Genomic DNA, 18724 nt, shown 5'->3' on the forward strand with positions numbered 1-18724 from the left:
GAGACTGTAACGTTCTTTGCTTCACGGAAACATGGCTCACTCGAGAGACGCTAACGGAGACGGTGCAGCCAGCTGGTTTCTTCACGCATCGCGCCGACAGAAACAAACATCTTAATGGTAAGAAGAGGGGTGTATGCCTTATGATTAACGAGACGTGGTGTGATCATAACAACATACAGGAACTCAAGTCATTCTGTTCACCTGATTTAGAATTCCTCACAATCAAATGTCAACCGCATTATCTACCAAGGGAATTCTCTTCGATTATAATCACAGCCGTATATGTTCCCCCCCAAGCAGACACATCGATGGCCCTGAACGAACTTTATCTGACTCTTTGTAAACTGGAAACCACACACCCTGAGGCGCATTCATCGTAGCTTGGGATTTTACAAGGCTAATCTGAAAAACAAACTCCCTAAATTCTATCAGCATATCGATTGTGCTACCAGGGCTGTAAAACCTTGGATCATTGTTATACTAACTTCCGCGACGCATATAAGGCCTCCCCTGCCCTCCTTTCGGAAAGCTGACACAACTCCATTTTGTTGCTTCCAGCCTACAAACAGAAACTAAACAGCAAGCTCCTGCGCTCAGGTCTGTTCAATGCTAGTCCGCACCAATCTGATTCCACTCTTCAGACTGCTTCGATCACGTGGTTGGATATGTTCCGCATTGCGTCCAAACACAACATTGACGAATACGCTGATTCGGTGACGAGTTCATTAGAAAGTGCATGACATTGTTGTACCCACACAGCAACGATTAAAACATTCCCAAACAGAAACCGTGGATTGATGGGCATTCGCGTGAAACTGAAAGCGCGAACCACTGCTTTTAACCAGGCAAGGATGAACGGAATGACCGAAATACAAACGGTGTAGCTATTCCCTCCGCAAGGCAATCAAACAGCTAAGTGCCAGTATAAGAGAAAGTAGAGTCGCAATTCAACAGCTCAGACACAAGAAGTATGTGGCAGGGTCTACAGTCAATCACGGCATTACAAAAAGAAAACCAGCCCCGTCGCGGACCAGGATGTCTTGCTCCCAGACAGACTAAAATAGGTTTTTGCTCGCTTTGAGGACAATACAGTGCCACTGACACGGCCCGCTACCAAAACCTGCGCCTCCCTCCTTCACTGCAGACGAGGTGAGTAAAACATTTAAACGTGTTAACCCTCGCAAGGCTGCAGGCCCAGGCAGCATTCCCAGCCGCGTCTCAGAGCATGCGCAGACCAGCTGGCTGGTGTGTTTACGGACATATTCAATCAATCAATCCTTATCCCAGTCTGCTGTTTCCCACATGCTTCAAGAGGGCCACCATTGTTCCTGCTCCCAAGAAAGCTAAGGTAACTGAGCTAAACGACTACCGCCCCGTAGCACTCACTTCCGTCATCATGAAGTGCTTTGAGGACTAGTCAGGACCCATATACCTCCACCCTACCTGACACCCTAGACCCACTCCAATTTGCTTACCGACCCAATAGGTCCACAGACGACGCAATGAACCACACTGAACACTGCCCTAACCCATCTGGACAAGAGGAATACCTATGTGAGAATGCTGTTCATCGACTACAGCTCAGCATTTAACACCATAGTACCCTCCAAACTCGTCATCAAGCTCGAACCCTGGGTCTCGACCCCGCCCTGTGCAACTGGGTCCTGGACTTCCTGACGGGCCGCCCCAGGTGGTGAGGGTAGGTAACAACATCTCCACCCCGCTGATCCTCACACACTGGGCCCCACCAAGGTGCGTTCCTGAGCCCTCTCCTGTACTCCGCTGTTCACCCACGACTGCGTGGCCATCACGCCTCCAACTCAATCATCAAGTTTGGCGGATGACACTACAGTGTAGGCTTGATTACCACAACGACGAGACGGCCTACAGGGAGGAGGTGAGGGCCCTCGGAGTGTGGGTCAGAAAATAACCTCACACTCAACGTCAACAAAACAAAGGAGATGATTGTGGACTTCAGAAACAGCAGAGGGAGCACCCCCTATCCACATCGACGGACAGTAGTGGAGAAGGGAAAGTTTTAATCCGTCTCGGTGTACACATCACGGACAAACTGAATTGGTCCACCCAACACAGACAGTGTTGTGAAGAAGGCGCAGCCGCGCCTCTTCAACCTCAGGAGGTGAAGAAATTCGGCTTGTCACCAAAAGCACTCACAAACTTCTACAGATGCACAATCGAGAGCATTCCTGTCGGGTGTATCACCGCCTGGTACGGCAACTGCTCCGCCCACAACCGTAAGGCTCTCCAGAGGGTATGAGGTCTGCCAAAGCATCACCGCGGGGCAAACTACCTGCCCTCCAGGACACCTACACCTCCCGACGTCACAGGAAGGCCATAAAGATCAGTCCAAAGGTACACAACACACCCGAGCCATCCTTGTGTACTAACACGCTATCATCGCAGGGAGGTCAGTAGCGAGTATGCATCGAAAGCAGGGACCGAGAGACTGATAAACAGCTTTTCTTTCTCAAGAGCCTATAGACTGTTAAACAGCCCGCACCGTACTAACAATTTAGCTGCGCACGCTGCCAACAACTTACTGACTTCACACTCCAGCCACTCTATAAAACTAATTGGAGAATCTGTGATGGTATAAAATATATGGTTAAAAAGCTCATCACTAAGACCACTTTAGAACAATGTCACTTAATAACTAAATGTTTACATACCTACACCATTACTCAATCTCCATATGTATAATGTATATCCATGTAAACTCTATATCATCTCAACTACCGCACTGCTTGGTGCCATCTTTGTGATGTTTATATAGATCAATGTTCCACAAGCGCACTTTCACAAAGGTCTAGCTTCACTGTGTTGATGTTTACATACACCTATACTTGATCTCATAGCTCATATGTATAATACTGTACCTATACCATTACTGCGATCTTGCCTATGCTGTTCTGTACCATCACTCATTCATATATCTTTATGTACATATTCTTTATCCCTTTACACTTCTGTGTATAAGGTAGTAGTTGTGGAATTGTTAGGTTAGATTACTTGTTGGTTATTACTGCATTGTCGGAACTAGAAGAACAAGCATTTCGCTACACTCGCATTAACATCTGCTAACCATGTGTATGTGACAAATAAAATTTGATTTGATTTGATTTGATTTGAAAAGGTTTGAATACTTATGTAAATGAGGTATTTTTTAAATCTGTTTTTGCTTTGTCATTATGCGGTATTKTCTGTAGATTGATGAGGCAAAAAAATTATTTGAATCATTTTAAAATAAAATTGTAATGTAACAAAATGTGGAAAAAGTCAATGGGTCTGAATACTTTCCGAATGCACTGTATGTACAGCTCTAACCCTTTCCCCTCTTTTCCCCACTGAAACTAAGTGTGCAAGGTTGATTCAAAGTCTTGACTAGGTGACCAGGACATGAGTGTGTCCTAGCAGGATGAGTAGACAAAGTCGGCAGTGGTGGTTGTAGTTCTGGGGCCTGACCAGCTTGCACAGCTAACTGGTCATTCTGGGAATGCTGCAGCGACAAGGCCAGTGTCCTTCCTGAATGACAGGCCGGGTATTKGGGGTGTGTGGTGATCAGTTTCCAATTCTACAACAGTTGGGTGCAGGCACTCAGATGCAGCTTGCATGCCAACTAGACACACTGACTAACTGGAGTGTTAGCTCAGCCTGAATGATGCAGGGGATACTCCAGTAGTGGATTTTTTTGTTGCCTGGTTGTAAAGGAGAGTCTGTGAAAGGGTTGGCACAAACAGACCTGCCCTTCGAGTTTTTTATGTTGAATGTGGCAAAAAGTTTCAGGTCACGTGCTATATATTCCTTCATATTCCATTGGAAGTCAGGTAGGATGAAAATTTGGCTGATATGAATTGTGGGTGGTTGGCTGTGATTACGGTCTGGGGCAGGCCCAGTAGGAGATAAGGAGAGTGACAGAACCAGTGAGGGCAACCTCAGGTTAACTAGAGATTACTTAGATCGTAGGTCATAGTGTACAACTAAGAAGCATTGTGAGGGACGTAGCACAGCTCCACACACATATACATTTGAAGATGATCCCTGGGCTTTGATGGACAGTAAAGGGGTTGCAGAGGAGGTGAAGCTGGTCAAGCAAGGTGCACAAAGGCCAATATCTCAAAGCCAATCCCCAGTCACCATACACGATAAAATACAGCATCTTTCTTTACATTTGACCATTCTAAGGGGCCTCTTGTTTGCCATAGRTGCCATATGTCCTTAAAGGGATGTTCAAATCAAATCAAATTGTATTGGTCACATACACATGGTTAGCAGATGTTAATGTGAGTGTAGTGAAAAGCTTGTGCTTCTAGTTCCCACAGTGCAGTAATATCTAACAAGTAATCTAACAATTTCACAACAACTACCTAATACACACTCATGTAAAGTGATGGAATAAGAATATGTACATATAAATATATGGATGAGCGATGGCCGAGCGGCATGGGCAAGATGCAATAGATGGTATAAAATACAGTATACATATGAGATGAGTAATGTAAGATATGTAAACATTATTAAAGTGACATTTTTTAAAGTGACTAGTGATCCATTTATTAAAGGGATTACTGCACAGACCAATGCATGAGTCACCCCAACATGAGAAGTCATTATTTAGATGTGAGTCCAGTTCAGGTTTCACATGGGTTGGCCAGCCATGGTTGGTAGCAAAATAGGTACATAAGAGGGCAACGCACGCCAGCACTTTCTAGATGGTATTTTGGCTGTTGAATGGCCCTCTAACCTGTGGCAGTCCAGTTTTAAGGTGTCTCTGGTTGTAGTAACTGCCAGAGTGGAGGACTGATGGTCGGATTGGGCCTATTGAGGACAGTTCTGGGAGATTCAGGATGGCACTGACATTGGAGAGGTTTAATTCTTATCATATGTGAAGGCCCAGTAAGTTGATGGCATTTCTTGTCAATGATTGTCAGGTTGTGTTGGTTCAGTGTAGTGAACACCTACCTGCCTTATGCGCTTGTAATCATGTGTGGTTGCATCCTACCCATACACCATAATGTCACCAAGTCAACATCTATGGGATCTCCAGGACAGACAGCCAGGATGGTAGACATGGTTTTCTGGAAAAAGTAATGTGTTAGCTCAACCTGAACAGCATAGGAGTGCACCGGAATATCCCAATGCGCATCACAATTTAGTGAGCCAGCGGAAGGTCATGTTGCTAGTCGTATTTCGTATATAGCCATGAAACAAAATGTATTTCTAAATGATAGCGAATGGACTTAAGAGCCCAATCCTGGAGGCACAAGTTATACCACAGTGAGTGCAAGATGTAGAGTTAGGGAGAGGGTGTCAAGAGTCCAGAGTTGGATTCTCTTTTTCCTTTCGTTGGACCCTCTGAGTTGCCTCATTGATCCTCAATTACTACTTAGTGTTGCCATGTCAAGCAGTCTGCTACCTTTTCTATATCCAGACAAATGTAATTATGGCAGGTATATTGGAATCCCAACAAAGTTGAATTGCACAAAATAGTATTGAGTACAGGTCATAAGAACAGTACACAAATCTGAAAGATTTACATGTGATTTAACCACAATTTAATGGTATTGTGGCAGCCGTGTTGGATTTTGGATGCCATATTGGATTTATAGTCAAATTTAGGTGGGCCTCCTAATGTAATTGCAAGAGTAGGGGCTGAACAAACAAAATCCCCAGAGGAAACTGTTTTTTTGTGTCTGACCCAACTTGTTTGTCTTAGAGCCGATTAGATTACAATAGCCACAACATCAAATAACATATGTAACTGTATGTATTCTTGTCAGACAGGACCATACAGCACTGAATGAGAGCACATTTGACTTGGAAAGTTGTCTATTAATCAGCTACCAAAAAGTAAAGCTTACATTCATCATAAATATTCATAGTTGATATTTCTGCCTATTGTATCTCTGTGTCTACAGGACTGTAATTCCAAGATGCATTAAGATATCCTGACGATGTTTGTTTGTGTATGTAGTGCAGACAACTGACTACTTGTATTTCAAAGTCTAGCAACATCAGAGCTTCAATATTGAGTTACATGAGCTTATGTGGCCCATCCCACCTCTAGCCAGGAATTATTCAGCATTTTTTGAGTTCAAGGGGTGTTTTCTTCAGAGCAGATTACAATAGCCACAACATAAAAAAAGAAACATGTAAACTGTACAGTGCCTTCAGAAAGTATTCACACCTGTTGACTTCTTCCACATTTTGTTGTGTTACAGCCTGAATTTAAAATGGATTAAATTGAGATTTTGTGTCACTGGCCTACACACAATACTCCATAATGTCAAAGTGGACTTAAGTTTTTAGAAATTCTTACAAGTTAATAAAAAATGAAAAGCTGAAATGTCTTGAGTCAATAAGTATTCAACCCCTTGAGCAAGTCTAAATAAGTGTAGGAGTACACATTTGCTTAACAAGTCACATAATAAATTAAATGGACTCATTCTGTGTGCAATAAAAGTGTTTAACATTATTTTTAAATCACTACCTCCTCTCTGTACCCCACACATACAATTATCTGTAAGGTCCCTCAGTCAAGCAGTGAATTTCAAACACAGATTCAACCACAAAGACCAGGGAGGTTTTCCAATGCCTCGCAAAGAAGGGCACCTATTGTTAGATAGGTAAAAATGTAAAAAGTAGGCATTGAATACCCCTTTGAGCATGGTGTTATTAATTACACTTTGGGTGGTTTATCAATACACCCAGTCACTACAAAGATGCAGGCATCCTTCCTAACTCAGTTGCAGGAGAGGAAGGAAACCGCTCAGGGATTTCACCATGAAGCCAATGGTGACTTTAAAACAGTTACAGAGTTTATTGGCTGTGAWAGGAGAAAACTGAGGATGGATCAACAACATTCTAGTTACGCCAACATTCTAATACTAACCTAAATGACAGAGTGAAAAGAAACATGCATTCTGTTTCAACAAGGCACTAAAGTAAAAATTTGGCAAAGAAAGGAACTTGATGTCCTGAATACAAAGCGTTATGTTTGGGGCAAATACAACACATCACTGAGTACCACTCTTCATATTTTCAAGCATGGTGGTGACTGCGTCATGTTATGGGTGTGCTTGTCATCGGCAAGGACTAGGGAGTTTTTTAGGATAATGCAGAAACGGAATAAAGCTAAGCACAAGCAAAATCCTAGACAAAAACCTGGTTTAGTCTGCTTCACAACACACAAATTCAGCTTTCAGCAGGACAATTACCTGAAACACAAGGCCAAATTCACACTGGAGTTGCCAACCAAGATGACATTGGATGTTCCTGAGTGGCCTAGTTAGAGTTTTGACTTAAATCGTCTGTAAAATCTACGGCAAGACTTGAAGAATTGTAAAAGATAATAATGTGCAAATATTGTACAATCCAGGTGTGCAAAGCTCTTTGAGTCTTACCCAGAAATACTCTAAGCTGTAATCACTGCCAATGGTGTGATATTTCTGTATATCTTTTTTTTTTTGTAATTGAAAGAAATTCTAAAAATATGTTTTTAGTTTCAATTAATCCGTTTTGAGTTTAGGCTGTAACACAACAAAATGTGGAATACGCCAAGAGGTATGAATACTTTATGAAGGCACTTCATGTATTTTTTTCAGGCAGGACCATACAGAACTGAATAAGAGCTTATTTTACCCGGCATTATTGTGCACTTTTGGAGTTTAGGATGTGTGTCATATTTTCTATCAATTGAACTGGTTTTGCAGTAAAATATTTTTACACACCCATCCATTTCATAAATGGGAGACAAGAGATGTGAAAAAACATGGCTAAGTTTTGTTCTACCTTGGGTAGGGATATCTCAAAAAACGAAAGCCCTGTTTGAGGATTGGCCATTAGCCTATGTGGACTCTGCATGTTATAATTACGAGCTGTCCCATTGAATGTTCTGTGCATGATATCAAAAACCAAAAGTATTTTCTCAGGATTATAATTTTATTTTCCTCACACAACCAATATGTCCACAACCAAAACAAACCACCAAATCATTAGAATCGTTATCACTCTGAAAATAAGACAGGAATGTTTTTTTCTCTCAAACATGTACAATTCTACACACATATACACAAGATGGGKAGATTCAGAAACAAACCAGTTGGAGTGGTTTGATATCAGTTGGCGCTTAGGGGCATGGAAAGATGGATATCATACCACACCAAGTGATCCAGCCCATATGGGTAGGGCATATAGACATCCTTTAAACTTACCATAACAACAGCAGTACTGTACATTGCAGATTTACTCTTGCTTTGGCTTTACATTTATTGTGTACATAGAGTATTGATATGAGTCTGTAAAAGCACTTCTTGGGGTAAGACTTAGACTGTTATCGATTTGGACTAGCTCCTGACTCCAAAGTACACACAGTGTATGTATGGGATGAAGTCACTGATAAGTAGATTAAGAAACAGAGACAACTGGTTCACTACCATGTGGAATGTTGCAAACTACAAGTCATACAATGCACTGCTTTTATGAGTGCAGTGACAGTGTGGGGTCAGATCAGCATCAGAATAATGGACCATATCAGCCCTAGATTTTATCATCATATAGTCTTTACTGGCCTCATTTCAACAGTCTTATCTTAATGTCTGTGCACATTCACGACCCCACAGAGATTGTTGCTTGGGCTTCTCATAAACTTGTCTCTCCAGTCTTGCCTGGTGACCTGCCCCCTGTGGGGGTGACCTGAGTTGGCCTGTGTTCCCCCAGGATGGCAGCGATCAGAGCCTCTGGGGCTGAGACCCCACCCCCGGGGGACACAGGGCTGCGGGGCGTGAGTGGGCTGATGGGCGACGGCAGGGTGTCCTGGGGGGAGACCAGGCGCTCCTTCTTAGCTGCAGAGCAGGGTGAGCGGCTGCTTGGTAGCCCCTCTAGGGGACGAGGGTGCAAGCTGAGGCCCTGCAGGGAGGGCATGGGGGTGTTGGAGTGAGCAGGACTGCGGCTGCGGCGGTGACGATGGTGGTGTTTGCCTTTTCCAGGGCTTGGGCTGCGGGAGCTAGCAGGGGCCAGCAGGACCAGTGTGCTGTCATCCTCCGAGCTGACATCAGAACTGTCTGAGCGGCATACTGGTGGGGCTGTCGGGCTGCGCACAGGAACATGGATCTATGGGAGATGGAGGGTTGTTGAAGAGTGTAGAGGAAAGGGTGGGAAGCAATTGCTTTATTCTCTGTTCATTGAACAACACAGGAAGAAAAACCGCAGGAAGGGTCCTGACCTGAAAGGGCAATGTCACTCCGATAATGGTATTCATGTTGTTGCTGTAGAAACCCAAAATGTATTCCCCTGCATCCCTGGGTAAATCCTCCTCTGTAAATGTCACCTGAGGAGAGAAAAGGAAAAAGAAAGAGAAGAACAAATTAGATTAAATGGAAAGATAGCAAGTGTGTGTGTGTGTGTAATGTTATTATCTCAATGGATCTCTGAGGTTGGTTGTGAGAGCATGTTTGTCAGGCTTTGTATCATACCTGTGACCCATGATCTGCCTTGGCCCACACATATGCTACATAGTCCTTGTGATGTTTGAACCCAACCTGTGAAGAAAAACCACAGATATCAATTAACCCCATATTGACAAAGTGGAAACATGTTTTTAGAAATGTTAGAAATGTATTGAAACTGAAATACACAAATATCTAATTTCCATAAGTATTCACACCCCTGAGTCAATACTTTGTAGAAGCACCTTTGACAGCGATTACAGCTGGGAATCTTTATGAGCTTTCCACATCTGGATTGTGCAACATTTCGCCATTATTCTTTTCAAAATGTTTCAAGCTCTGTCAAATTGGTTGTTGATCATTGCTTGGATTTTCAAGTAGATTTAAGTCAAAACTGTAACTCAGCCACTCAGGAACATTCACAGTCTTCTTGGTAAGCAACTCCAGTGTAGATTTGGCCTTTTTTTAGGTTATTGTCCTGCTGAAAGGTGAATTCATCTCCCAGTGTCTGGTGGAGGACAGACTAAACAAGGTTTTCGCCTGTGATTAGCTCCATTACGTTTCTTTTTTATCGTGAAAAACTCCCCAGTCCTTAACTATTACAAGCATACCAATAACATGATACAGTTACCACTATGCTTGAAAATATGGAGAGTGGTACTCAGTAATGTGTTGTATTGGATTTGCCCCAAACATAACACTTTGCATTCAGGACAAAAAGTGAATTGCTTTGCCAAATGGATGTATGTTTTCGAATATTGTTATTCTGTACAGGCTTCCTTCTTTTAACCCTGTCAATTATGTTAGTATTGTGGAGTAACTACAATGTTGTTGATCCATCCTCAGTTTCCTCCTCTCCCAGCCATTAAACGCTGTAACTGTTTTAAAGTCACCATTGGCCTCATGGTGAAATCCCTGAGCRGTTTCCTTCCTCTCCGACAACTGAGTTAGGAAGGACGCCTGCATCTTTGTAGTGACTGGGTGTATTGATAAACCATCCAAAGTATAATTAATAACTTCACCATGCTCAAAGGGATATTCAATGTCTGCTTTTTACATTTTTTTACTCAACTACCAATAGTTGCCCTTCTTTACGAGGCATTGGAAAATCTCCATGGTCTTTGTGGTTGAATCTGTGTTCGAAATTCACTGTTTGACTAAGGGACCTTACAGATAATTGTATGTGTGGGGTACAGAGATTGTAAGTGTAGGGTACAGAGATGAGGTAGATTTAAAAATTATGTTATTGTTATTATTGCACACAGAGTACTCATGTGAGTCCATGCAACTTATTATGTGACTTGTTCAGCACCTTTTTACTCCTGAACTTATTTAGGCTTACCATAACAAAGGCGTTGAATACTTATTTGGCACGTAACCAAAAGGATGCCGGATAAAATCCCAGAGCTGACAAGGTAAAAATATGTCATTCTGCCCCTGAGCAAAGCAGTTAACCCACTGTTCCTTGGGTGCCGAAGACGTGAATATCGATTAAGGCAGCCCCCCCGCACCTCTCTGATTCAGAGAAGTTGAAGTTGACGTTGAAGACAACGTGTGTTGAGGTGTGTTGAAGACATTCAGTTGTACAACTGACTAGGTATTGTCACGCCCTGACCTTAGAGAGACGTTTTATTTCTCTATTTGGTTAGGTCAGTGTGTGATGTGGGGTGGGCATTCTATGTTTTGTATTTCTGTGTGTTTGGCCGAGTGTGGTTCCCAATCAGAKGCAGCTGTCTATCGTTGTCTCTGATTGGGAATCATACTTAGGCAGCCTGTTWTGCCACCGTAGTTGTGGGTAGTTGTCTTTGTTAGTGGCCTGTATAGCCCTAGTAAGCTTCACGTTCGTTTTTGGTGTTTCTTGTTTTGTTGGCGACATTCTTAATAAAGAAAAATGTACACTCACCTCGCTGCACCTTGGTCCGGTCATTTCCCTGACGACGTTCGTGACAGGTATCCCCCTTTCTCTTTCCCTTACTGACTCAAGACATTTCAGCTTTTCATTTTTTAAATTAATTTGTAAAAATGTGTAAAAACACAATTCCATTTTGGCATTATGGGGTATATTGTGGAAACCAGTGATAAAAAAATCTACTTTTTATCAACCAAAAAATTCAGGCTATAACACCAACAATTGTTTTTAAAGTAGTGGGGTGTGAATACTTTCTGAAGGCACTGTACTGTAGCTATGTGTGAGAGCAAATATGAACTCTCACTGGTTTAAAGTTGAAGTCACAGTTACCTTGTATATTGCAACCCAGTCCCATGAGCTGCGCTGGAAGCTGGACCTCACAGTGAATCTGACTGTAGCGTCAGAAACTTTAGTCCACTCCTTCTCATACTCTAACGTTACAAGAGGAAGGTCCACTTTGAATGGGAACTGGAGGAGAAAGTATGATAGTGAAAACAGACACAGAGACAGATGGAAAGAAAGATAATTTCAGAGGCTGATTCTAATGATGTGAGGTCATACTAGTGTTATAATGTGATAGTAACTGTGAAGGTTTTTCACCATATCTGGATAAACATCAAACAGTGTGACTGCTGGGGTGAGAGTTCAGGGGTCACAGGGAGGTTAGACTTACATGTAATGAGAAGACAGCAGAGACCGGTTTGTGGTCGCTGCAGGTGTAGCCCATGTGACTGCGGTAGGAGTGTTGCACCACCTTGGTTGCCCCACCCAGCCACGAGGTTAGGCCACGCTGCAGAGCGGCATTGTGGGTAGGAACAGGGGAGCCCGTACAACGCAGACGCCACAAGATACGGTCTGTCCATGCTGGCTTTCGCTTCTTACTGCTGTGAGAGGTACAGAGAGAGAGATAATAGTGGGAAATAGAGGTCAGTGAATCAGTTAATGGAGGAGGGAGCATCATATCAATCACAAACCGTGTATTTCTCTACACAGAATCACATACCTGGTGTCGTATGTGTGTGTCCCCACGTCAAACTTATATGTGGGGGGAAATTTGAGAGGGCCTTCCAAGAAGCCATCTAAGATGGACTCACTGTTTTTGGCTATGTTAAGCTGCAAAACAAATGAGAGAGAGAGARAARAGAGAGAGAGAGATGGAAATAGAGAGAGAAAGGGAGAGAGAGAGAGAGAAAAAAAATTATATACCAATGAATCATCAAAGTAGCTCGTTTGACTTGATGTAGTCACTGAGTGAATAAATATTATTGGGCGTAGGTTCATTTTTGTGGTGCTATAGCTCCCTCTGTTGGTAATGAATCAACAGTCTTTGTTTCCAAAGATAATCATGACTTCCAGAAAATTCCATTTGGACTTTTTTTWATGTCAAATAAGTAGATTCTACAGCTTTCTCACCTGGTCTCGCTCCCACAGCAAAGGGAGCTTATTGCTGTCAATGGCACTCTTCACCACATGAATGTCATAGTCCTCGATGCGGAAGTTAAGATCCCCAAACCAGAACACCACGCTGGGAGAAGAACAAATAACCATTTCATCGACCACTCCATGAGCCAACGACTGATCATCAGACCACATAATTAGGAGTATTTCGTGACCATATGACCAAGGAAAAACTCCCAAAGGTCAAATAGGGGGTTCTTATATTTGTTATGTTTCACACATGTACATGTGTAGTGAAATGGAATTGTGTTTTTTGTATATCCCAACTACCTCAGAGAGTGGAATCACGGCATGGTATCAGCCATTATTGACAGCAACCCGGGAGAAATTATGGTTAAGTGCCTTTCTCAAGGACAGAGCGACAGTTTTGTTTTACTTAGTCGGTTCAGGGATTCAAACTAGCAAACTTTCGGGTTACTGGTCCAAGGATCTAACCACTAGGCTACCTGCCGCCCGGTGGACAGGTGGGAAAAACTCCTGGCCCTACACATACTGTTTACATCAGCCCTCCCCCATCCAATGACCCACTCATGGTCCAGCACACCCGAGGCGGTCGCGCCATCAAACTGCTGTTGCTGCAGGATGCTCTCAAAGTCCTCCATGCGCTGCTCCAGGTTCCGCATGTGAGCCGGCAGGTGACAGTTCAGGAAACACACCGGGTGGCCGAACATCGTCATCCTCGCACTTACACCCCCTTTATTACCCTGGGGGCGGGGAAGAGAGCGATAGAGAGAGAGAGTGTGAAAATGTCACACACATTGATGGATTAAACATAGATGCTCTCCAGGTCTCTGTAATCAAACATCCACTGTGATAAGCATGAAAGGACAGATGGCATGGTATCAGAGAACCAGACAGCCTGACAGTCCTGCTGCACTGCTCAAAGAACAGGAAGACTGCACCAGCAGCCAGTAGTCATGCTGACATCAACATGCACAGGAAGGTCACACACACACACACACACACACACACACACACACACACACACACAACACACACACACACACACACACACACACACAACACACACACACACACACACACACACACACACACACACACACACAACACCACACACACACCACACACACACACACACACACACACACAACAACACTCATTCTCTCTCTCCCTGGCATATTAACATATTTGAATGCAATCTAAAACTATTTGTGTACAAGGGTTTCTGGACTGTGCATTTACTGACAAGCTCCTATTTTAGAGCAGGGGTTGCTATGGGTGACACTCACCCAGTAGCCCCCGAGGCCTGTGCGTGTTTTCTCTGTCTGCACCCCCCTCAGGAATGGAAGATGGCAGAATTTAGAGAACACCAGCAACAGCACCCCCTGCATACGCTGGGACGCCACCTATAGTGATTAAGGAGGATGTGAAGAGAAGGGTAGAGAGAGACAGAGAAAGAGAGAGAGATGAAGAGAGATAAAGAGACAGAGCAAGAGAGAGATAAAGAGTTAGATAGAGAGATAAAGAGAGAGGAGAAAGCAGAAATAATCGTACATTAAGAAGATAAACCATTAGATAAGATGTTTGACCTTATACTCTGTCTGTCACGACTGTCGTGAGTAACTGTCCCTATAGAGATTGAGACAGTGACTGGCACATCATAGCGAGCTAACTCCTTACTGACCAGCACATATCCAAAGCGACTGAGTGTGTCCATGCAGAGCTCACTCCACTGGTCGTGGAAGAGAGCGTCCTTCAGCCGCTTGTTGATCATAGAGTTCATTTCCTGAAGCCTGAGTGGGGAGGAAGAGAGGAAGAACAACTCGTAACTCAGTGGGAGCAGAAGAGCAATGAGAAAATGTTTGGATGGGTAGATGAGGTAGTAGAGGAGAGATCAGAACAGTGACAGAGATAGGATGGAGGAGACATTCAAGGCTGTCTCCCTGGCACCGTTGTGATTGGAGCAGAAGCTCACCCAATGATAAACATGTCTGTGCTCCCATCGCCAGCATGTGGCCCAAACAGAGATGCGACGTCATCAGGGGGAACAGCAGAGCCCACATTCCATGTGACAATGTGCACCCTATTAGAGGACAACACAGGTGAGCATGCACATCCTACATTATCAGTAGTTATGCAAACACATACATTACTTTCCCGTTACAGTGATTTGCAATCATAACTGTGTAGTCACAATGTAATTATTATGTAATAATGTATAGCTCAATGTTAAGTGTTGAACCCATACTGTACAGTGACCAGTGGGGGTTCTGGGACCTCTGTCAAGGAAATGTACAGCCTGCATCCATTCTGTCCACTTCAGACAGCTCTTACTGAGATGTATGACATTTGATTCATGTGACACACTCTGGCTCAAATCAACCCATCATGCTGCAAATGGCTTCTATCACTGAGGCTGGGTTCTGCCTAGCTGGTCTGCCAAGGAGGGAAAGAGAAAACTATCTCCATGGAGACAACATGTTACTATATTTAGTTAGGGAGTAGAAACTTTAGAACAAATGTCATACAGTGGCATGCTACTAAAATAGTACTTGGCATCATCAGTCGTGATCTGTCTCACCTGAAACCGTGATCCGTTTCTCCTTCAGTCTGTGGCTGATTCTCCATAGCGCCCAGAGGGGAGCTGGTCCTCTGGGACTGTGGACTGGAGCCTGGTTTGGGGCTGAGGCTGGATGGTGGGGTGAGGCAGGGCTGAGGCAGGTTAGGCTGGGGGATGAGGTAAGGCTGGCCGGTGTAAGGCTGAGTGCTGTGAGGACTCTGAGGGTTGCGGGACAACAGGGAAGACTCTGCAGGGGACTGGGACAGGGAGATGGAGCTGTGTGGTCCAGGAATGCGGTTTGGAATAGAGGCCTTATCCTTCATATCAGCCTCTGAATCTCTGGAGGAATTTAGTGCAGTAGGTCTGGGACGGCTGAAATAGACTGGAACTGCAGGACTGGACCCAGGTTGTACATGCTCCAGCCTCACCTGGTCTGGCATCTGACGTACACCTGAGGCCAGTCCTGGGAGTTTCCCAGACCCCCCTGTGGGACTGGGGATAGAGGTGTCCTGAGCTGTTGGTCGCCGGGGTAGAGCAGGTCCTGGAAAGGTTTTCCTCCCAGGTTGTCCAGAGGGTCTGGCTGGATCTGTGCTGCTTTGTTTATGCTGCATTTGATCCATCAACCTGGTTAGTAACCATACATCATGGTGAAGGGATGGGAGAGCGATTGTGAGATAGAGAGAGGAATGTGCAGTCTGCTGGGCTGGGTGTGTAATAGAGGAGGCTGGTGAGACGGGCTATGGGAGGACAGGTTCATTGTAATGGCTGAAAAGGAATCAATGGAATGGTACCAAACACATCCAACACATGGAAACAACGTGTTTAACTCTGTTCCATTGATTCCATTCCAGCCATTACAATGAGCCTGTCCTCCTATAGCTCCTCCCACCAGACTCCTCTGGTGTGTAACTGATACCAATGTAGAATGAGAAGATGAGTGACCTGTGTTTGTTTGTCCTTCACAACCCCCTCCCTCATCCTCCCTCTGGTCACAGAACTTCTCTCCATCTATCACAGAGCCCTGTGGCCCGACAGGAGGGGGGGATTGGCATGGAGCCAGAAGCGGGTGGGGGGAGCTGGCTCACATTGAGTACCTGTCCACCTCCWGCCCCCTAGTCCTCAGACACCACTGCTGACATCATCACCATACTGAACCACAGGCAAGCTGGTGGGTACCAACTTTCTACCCCCATCGTGGTCTACTTCCCTGTTGCTTAGCAACATATTTCAGTCCTCCAACCCCCTTTCTACCCCATTCCCTCCTTGTGTCTTCCCTTTCAACTACTGTATGTTTTGGAGATGGAGGGGGGAAGATTGACTTTCTGTGCATGAAACCAATATTTCATGCTCCTCTGCCTCAGGTAGAACTAGCTAGGTCTCTCTCTAATACACTCTAACACACACACTTTCTGTGGCAGCGAGAGTGTGTGTTTAGAGATGCAACACTAACCCACTGCAGCAGCAGATATAGAGGGACACAGCGCACAACACAAATGTCAACAGACGAGCCACATAGTGRTCTACATAGTCCCCCTCTCTATGAGAAGTAGCCTATAGGCCAGTGGCAGGTGTGACAGCTCACTTACCAACCACATTGTTTGTTCTCTGACCTACAGAAATAAAAAATACCCTCCTCAGGRCCGGCTCCAGTTGCTTAGGGCCCCCAGCCGCTAGAGAGCCCCTGAACCACCCCCCAAAAACAATTAATATTATTATAATTTGTTCTTTTTGGGGGGGGGGGGCTCAGTTGTGGTCTCAATTTACTGTTGAGAGTTAGAATAGTAGAATACACAAGGTGCAAGTTCGAAATTTGGTTGTGCATCCGCAGTTTTACTCTTGTCAGTCACTGACAGTCACAACCAAATCTCGCTTAGGGCCCCCATAATGCTAGAGCTGGCCCTGACCCCCTTAATTTATTTATGACATTCAGAGTGGCTCTGAAAATTGAAGGGCACATGTTGCTTGCTTGTGCAAGGGTAGCCTAAACATAATAGATTGTGGTTGTGGTCATTGAAGGTGTGTCAATACATCAATATATTGGAAAGTGAAAAGCCACCACAAATGTTGTTGATAATAGCTATTTCAGCAGAGGGGGAGTCAAATAGGTGGATTAATAGTGTAATGGCCTGGAGATTCTATTCTACCCATCTGTCACACATCAAAGTTTATAACAGATCTACTTAATACAGCTCTCCTCAGCCATGCACCTCTCTGCTGGGGCACACTGACATCATAAAAAAAAATAACAAGAATGTATGATCATCAATCAACATACAATAATAATCACATAGCCTATAGGCAGATGCCTGCTGTACGGTTGCGCACACTCCGACAAATACATTACCTTTTATCTGAAAGGTGAACAAGGAATCCGTCTCAAACTGGCGCAAGGCAGGGCATGGTAAAATAGACTTATCCAATTGAATCGGTCCAGGATATGGACAGAAACATCTACGCTTTCTTTCAATCCTCAAAAAGACAGGACTTTACGGTATACGGTTTTCTTCGACGCGTCTGAAATATATACTACGCCTGGGGGAATGACAAATAGATACCGTGGAGAGACAAGTGCATACGGTGGTGAATGACAGCAGTCAGTGACGCTTGCGCGAGCTGTCAAAGGTAATGAACCTGGCGCCGGTCCCGGTACGCGAGTTTAGTGTCATAAAACGTGAAAAAACAGTAACCTAGTGTCTTATTTCCAGTAAACATATCCTTGAGATGTGTGTTTAGCTCATTTAAATAAATAGGCTACCAGAAGAGCATCTGTACGCGTGATGCAGACTGCCCAGTTAACGGGACAGCTGCCTGCGCCTCGATCCTGCTTACCTGCTGCCTGACCGGTGCAACTGTTTTCCTAGAGAGGAACCCACATTACTCACACAGCGCCCTGATAATATCTGATTGAGAATAGAGTCAGAGTGAGACCGTAATAAATGCACCCAAGAAATCACAACCTCGAAATTCAGCAGGCGTTGTGACTAGGTTTCTATAAATGAACTGCGCAGAATGAAAATGTCAGGCTGGTAGGCTATCTTAACGTGCACAGCCGTGTAGCCTAGTTGTTATCCTACAGGACACTGCGCAAGAGCGCCCGGAGTTGGGGCCCCGCGTGACCACTATGGTTGAGCGCATTTAAATGATGTTATCTCTGCTGTCAGAGTTATCTTACTTGTGAAATTATTGTTTTAACCGTTATGTGAACTATGCTTGTCCGTTGAAAGCGTAAAATGTAGTGAAAGCGTAAAATGTAGTGAAMGATGCCCGCACCTGCTGTCTCAAAGTCTGAATGCTTGGCTATGAAAAGCCAACTGACGTTTACTCATAAGGTGCTGACCTGTTGCACCCTCTACAACCACTGTGATTATTATT

The 18724-nt window shown here is 44.3% G+C and overlaps 1 protein-coding gene across 1 annotated transcript; it reads right to left on the reverse strand.

Moving 5' to 3' along the window:
* Nucleotides 1–7957: 7957 nt before the first annotated feature.
* Nucleotides 7958–18405, reverse strand: LOC111964116 (inositol polyphosphate 5-phosphatase K-like). The gene is made up of 13 exons (XM_023987843.1): nucleotides 17697–18405; nucleotides 15374–15976; nucleotides 14768–14875; nucleotides 14477–14585; nucleotides 14082–14198; nucleotides 13360–13535; nucleotides 12787–12898; nucleotides 12377–12486; nucleotides 12047–12257; nucleotides 11704–11841; nucleotides 9492–9557; nucleotides 9242–9346; nucleotides 7958–9129 (listed from the first exon to the last, which is right to left on the reverse strand). Exons 2-13 carry the CDS (start codon nucleotides 15970–15972, stop codon nucleotides 8659–8661), a joined length of 2322 nt encoding a protein of 773 aa, XP_023843611.1. The 5' UTR covers nucleotides 15973–15976; nucleotides 17697–18405; the 3' UTR covers nucleotides 7958–8658.
* Nucleotides 18406–18724: the final 319 nt, after the last annotated feature.

The sequence above is a fragment of the Salvelinus sp. IW2-2015 genome, linkage group LG5 (assembly GCF_002910315.2).
Source record: "Salvelinus sp. IW2-2015 linkage group LG5, ASM291031v2, whole genome shotgun sequence".
NCBI classification, from domain to species: Eukaryota; Metazoa; Chordata; class Actinopteri; order Salmoniformes; family Salmonidae; genus Salvelinus; species Salvelinus sp. IW2-2015.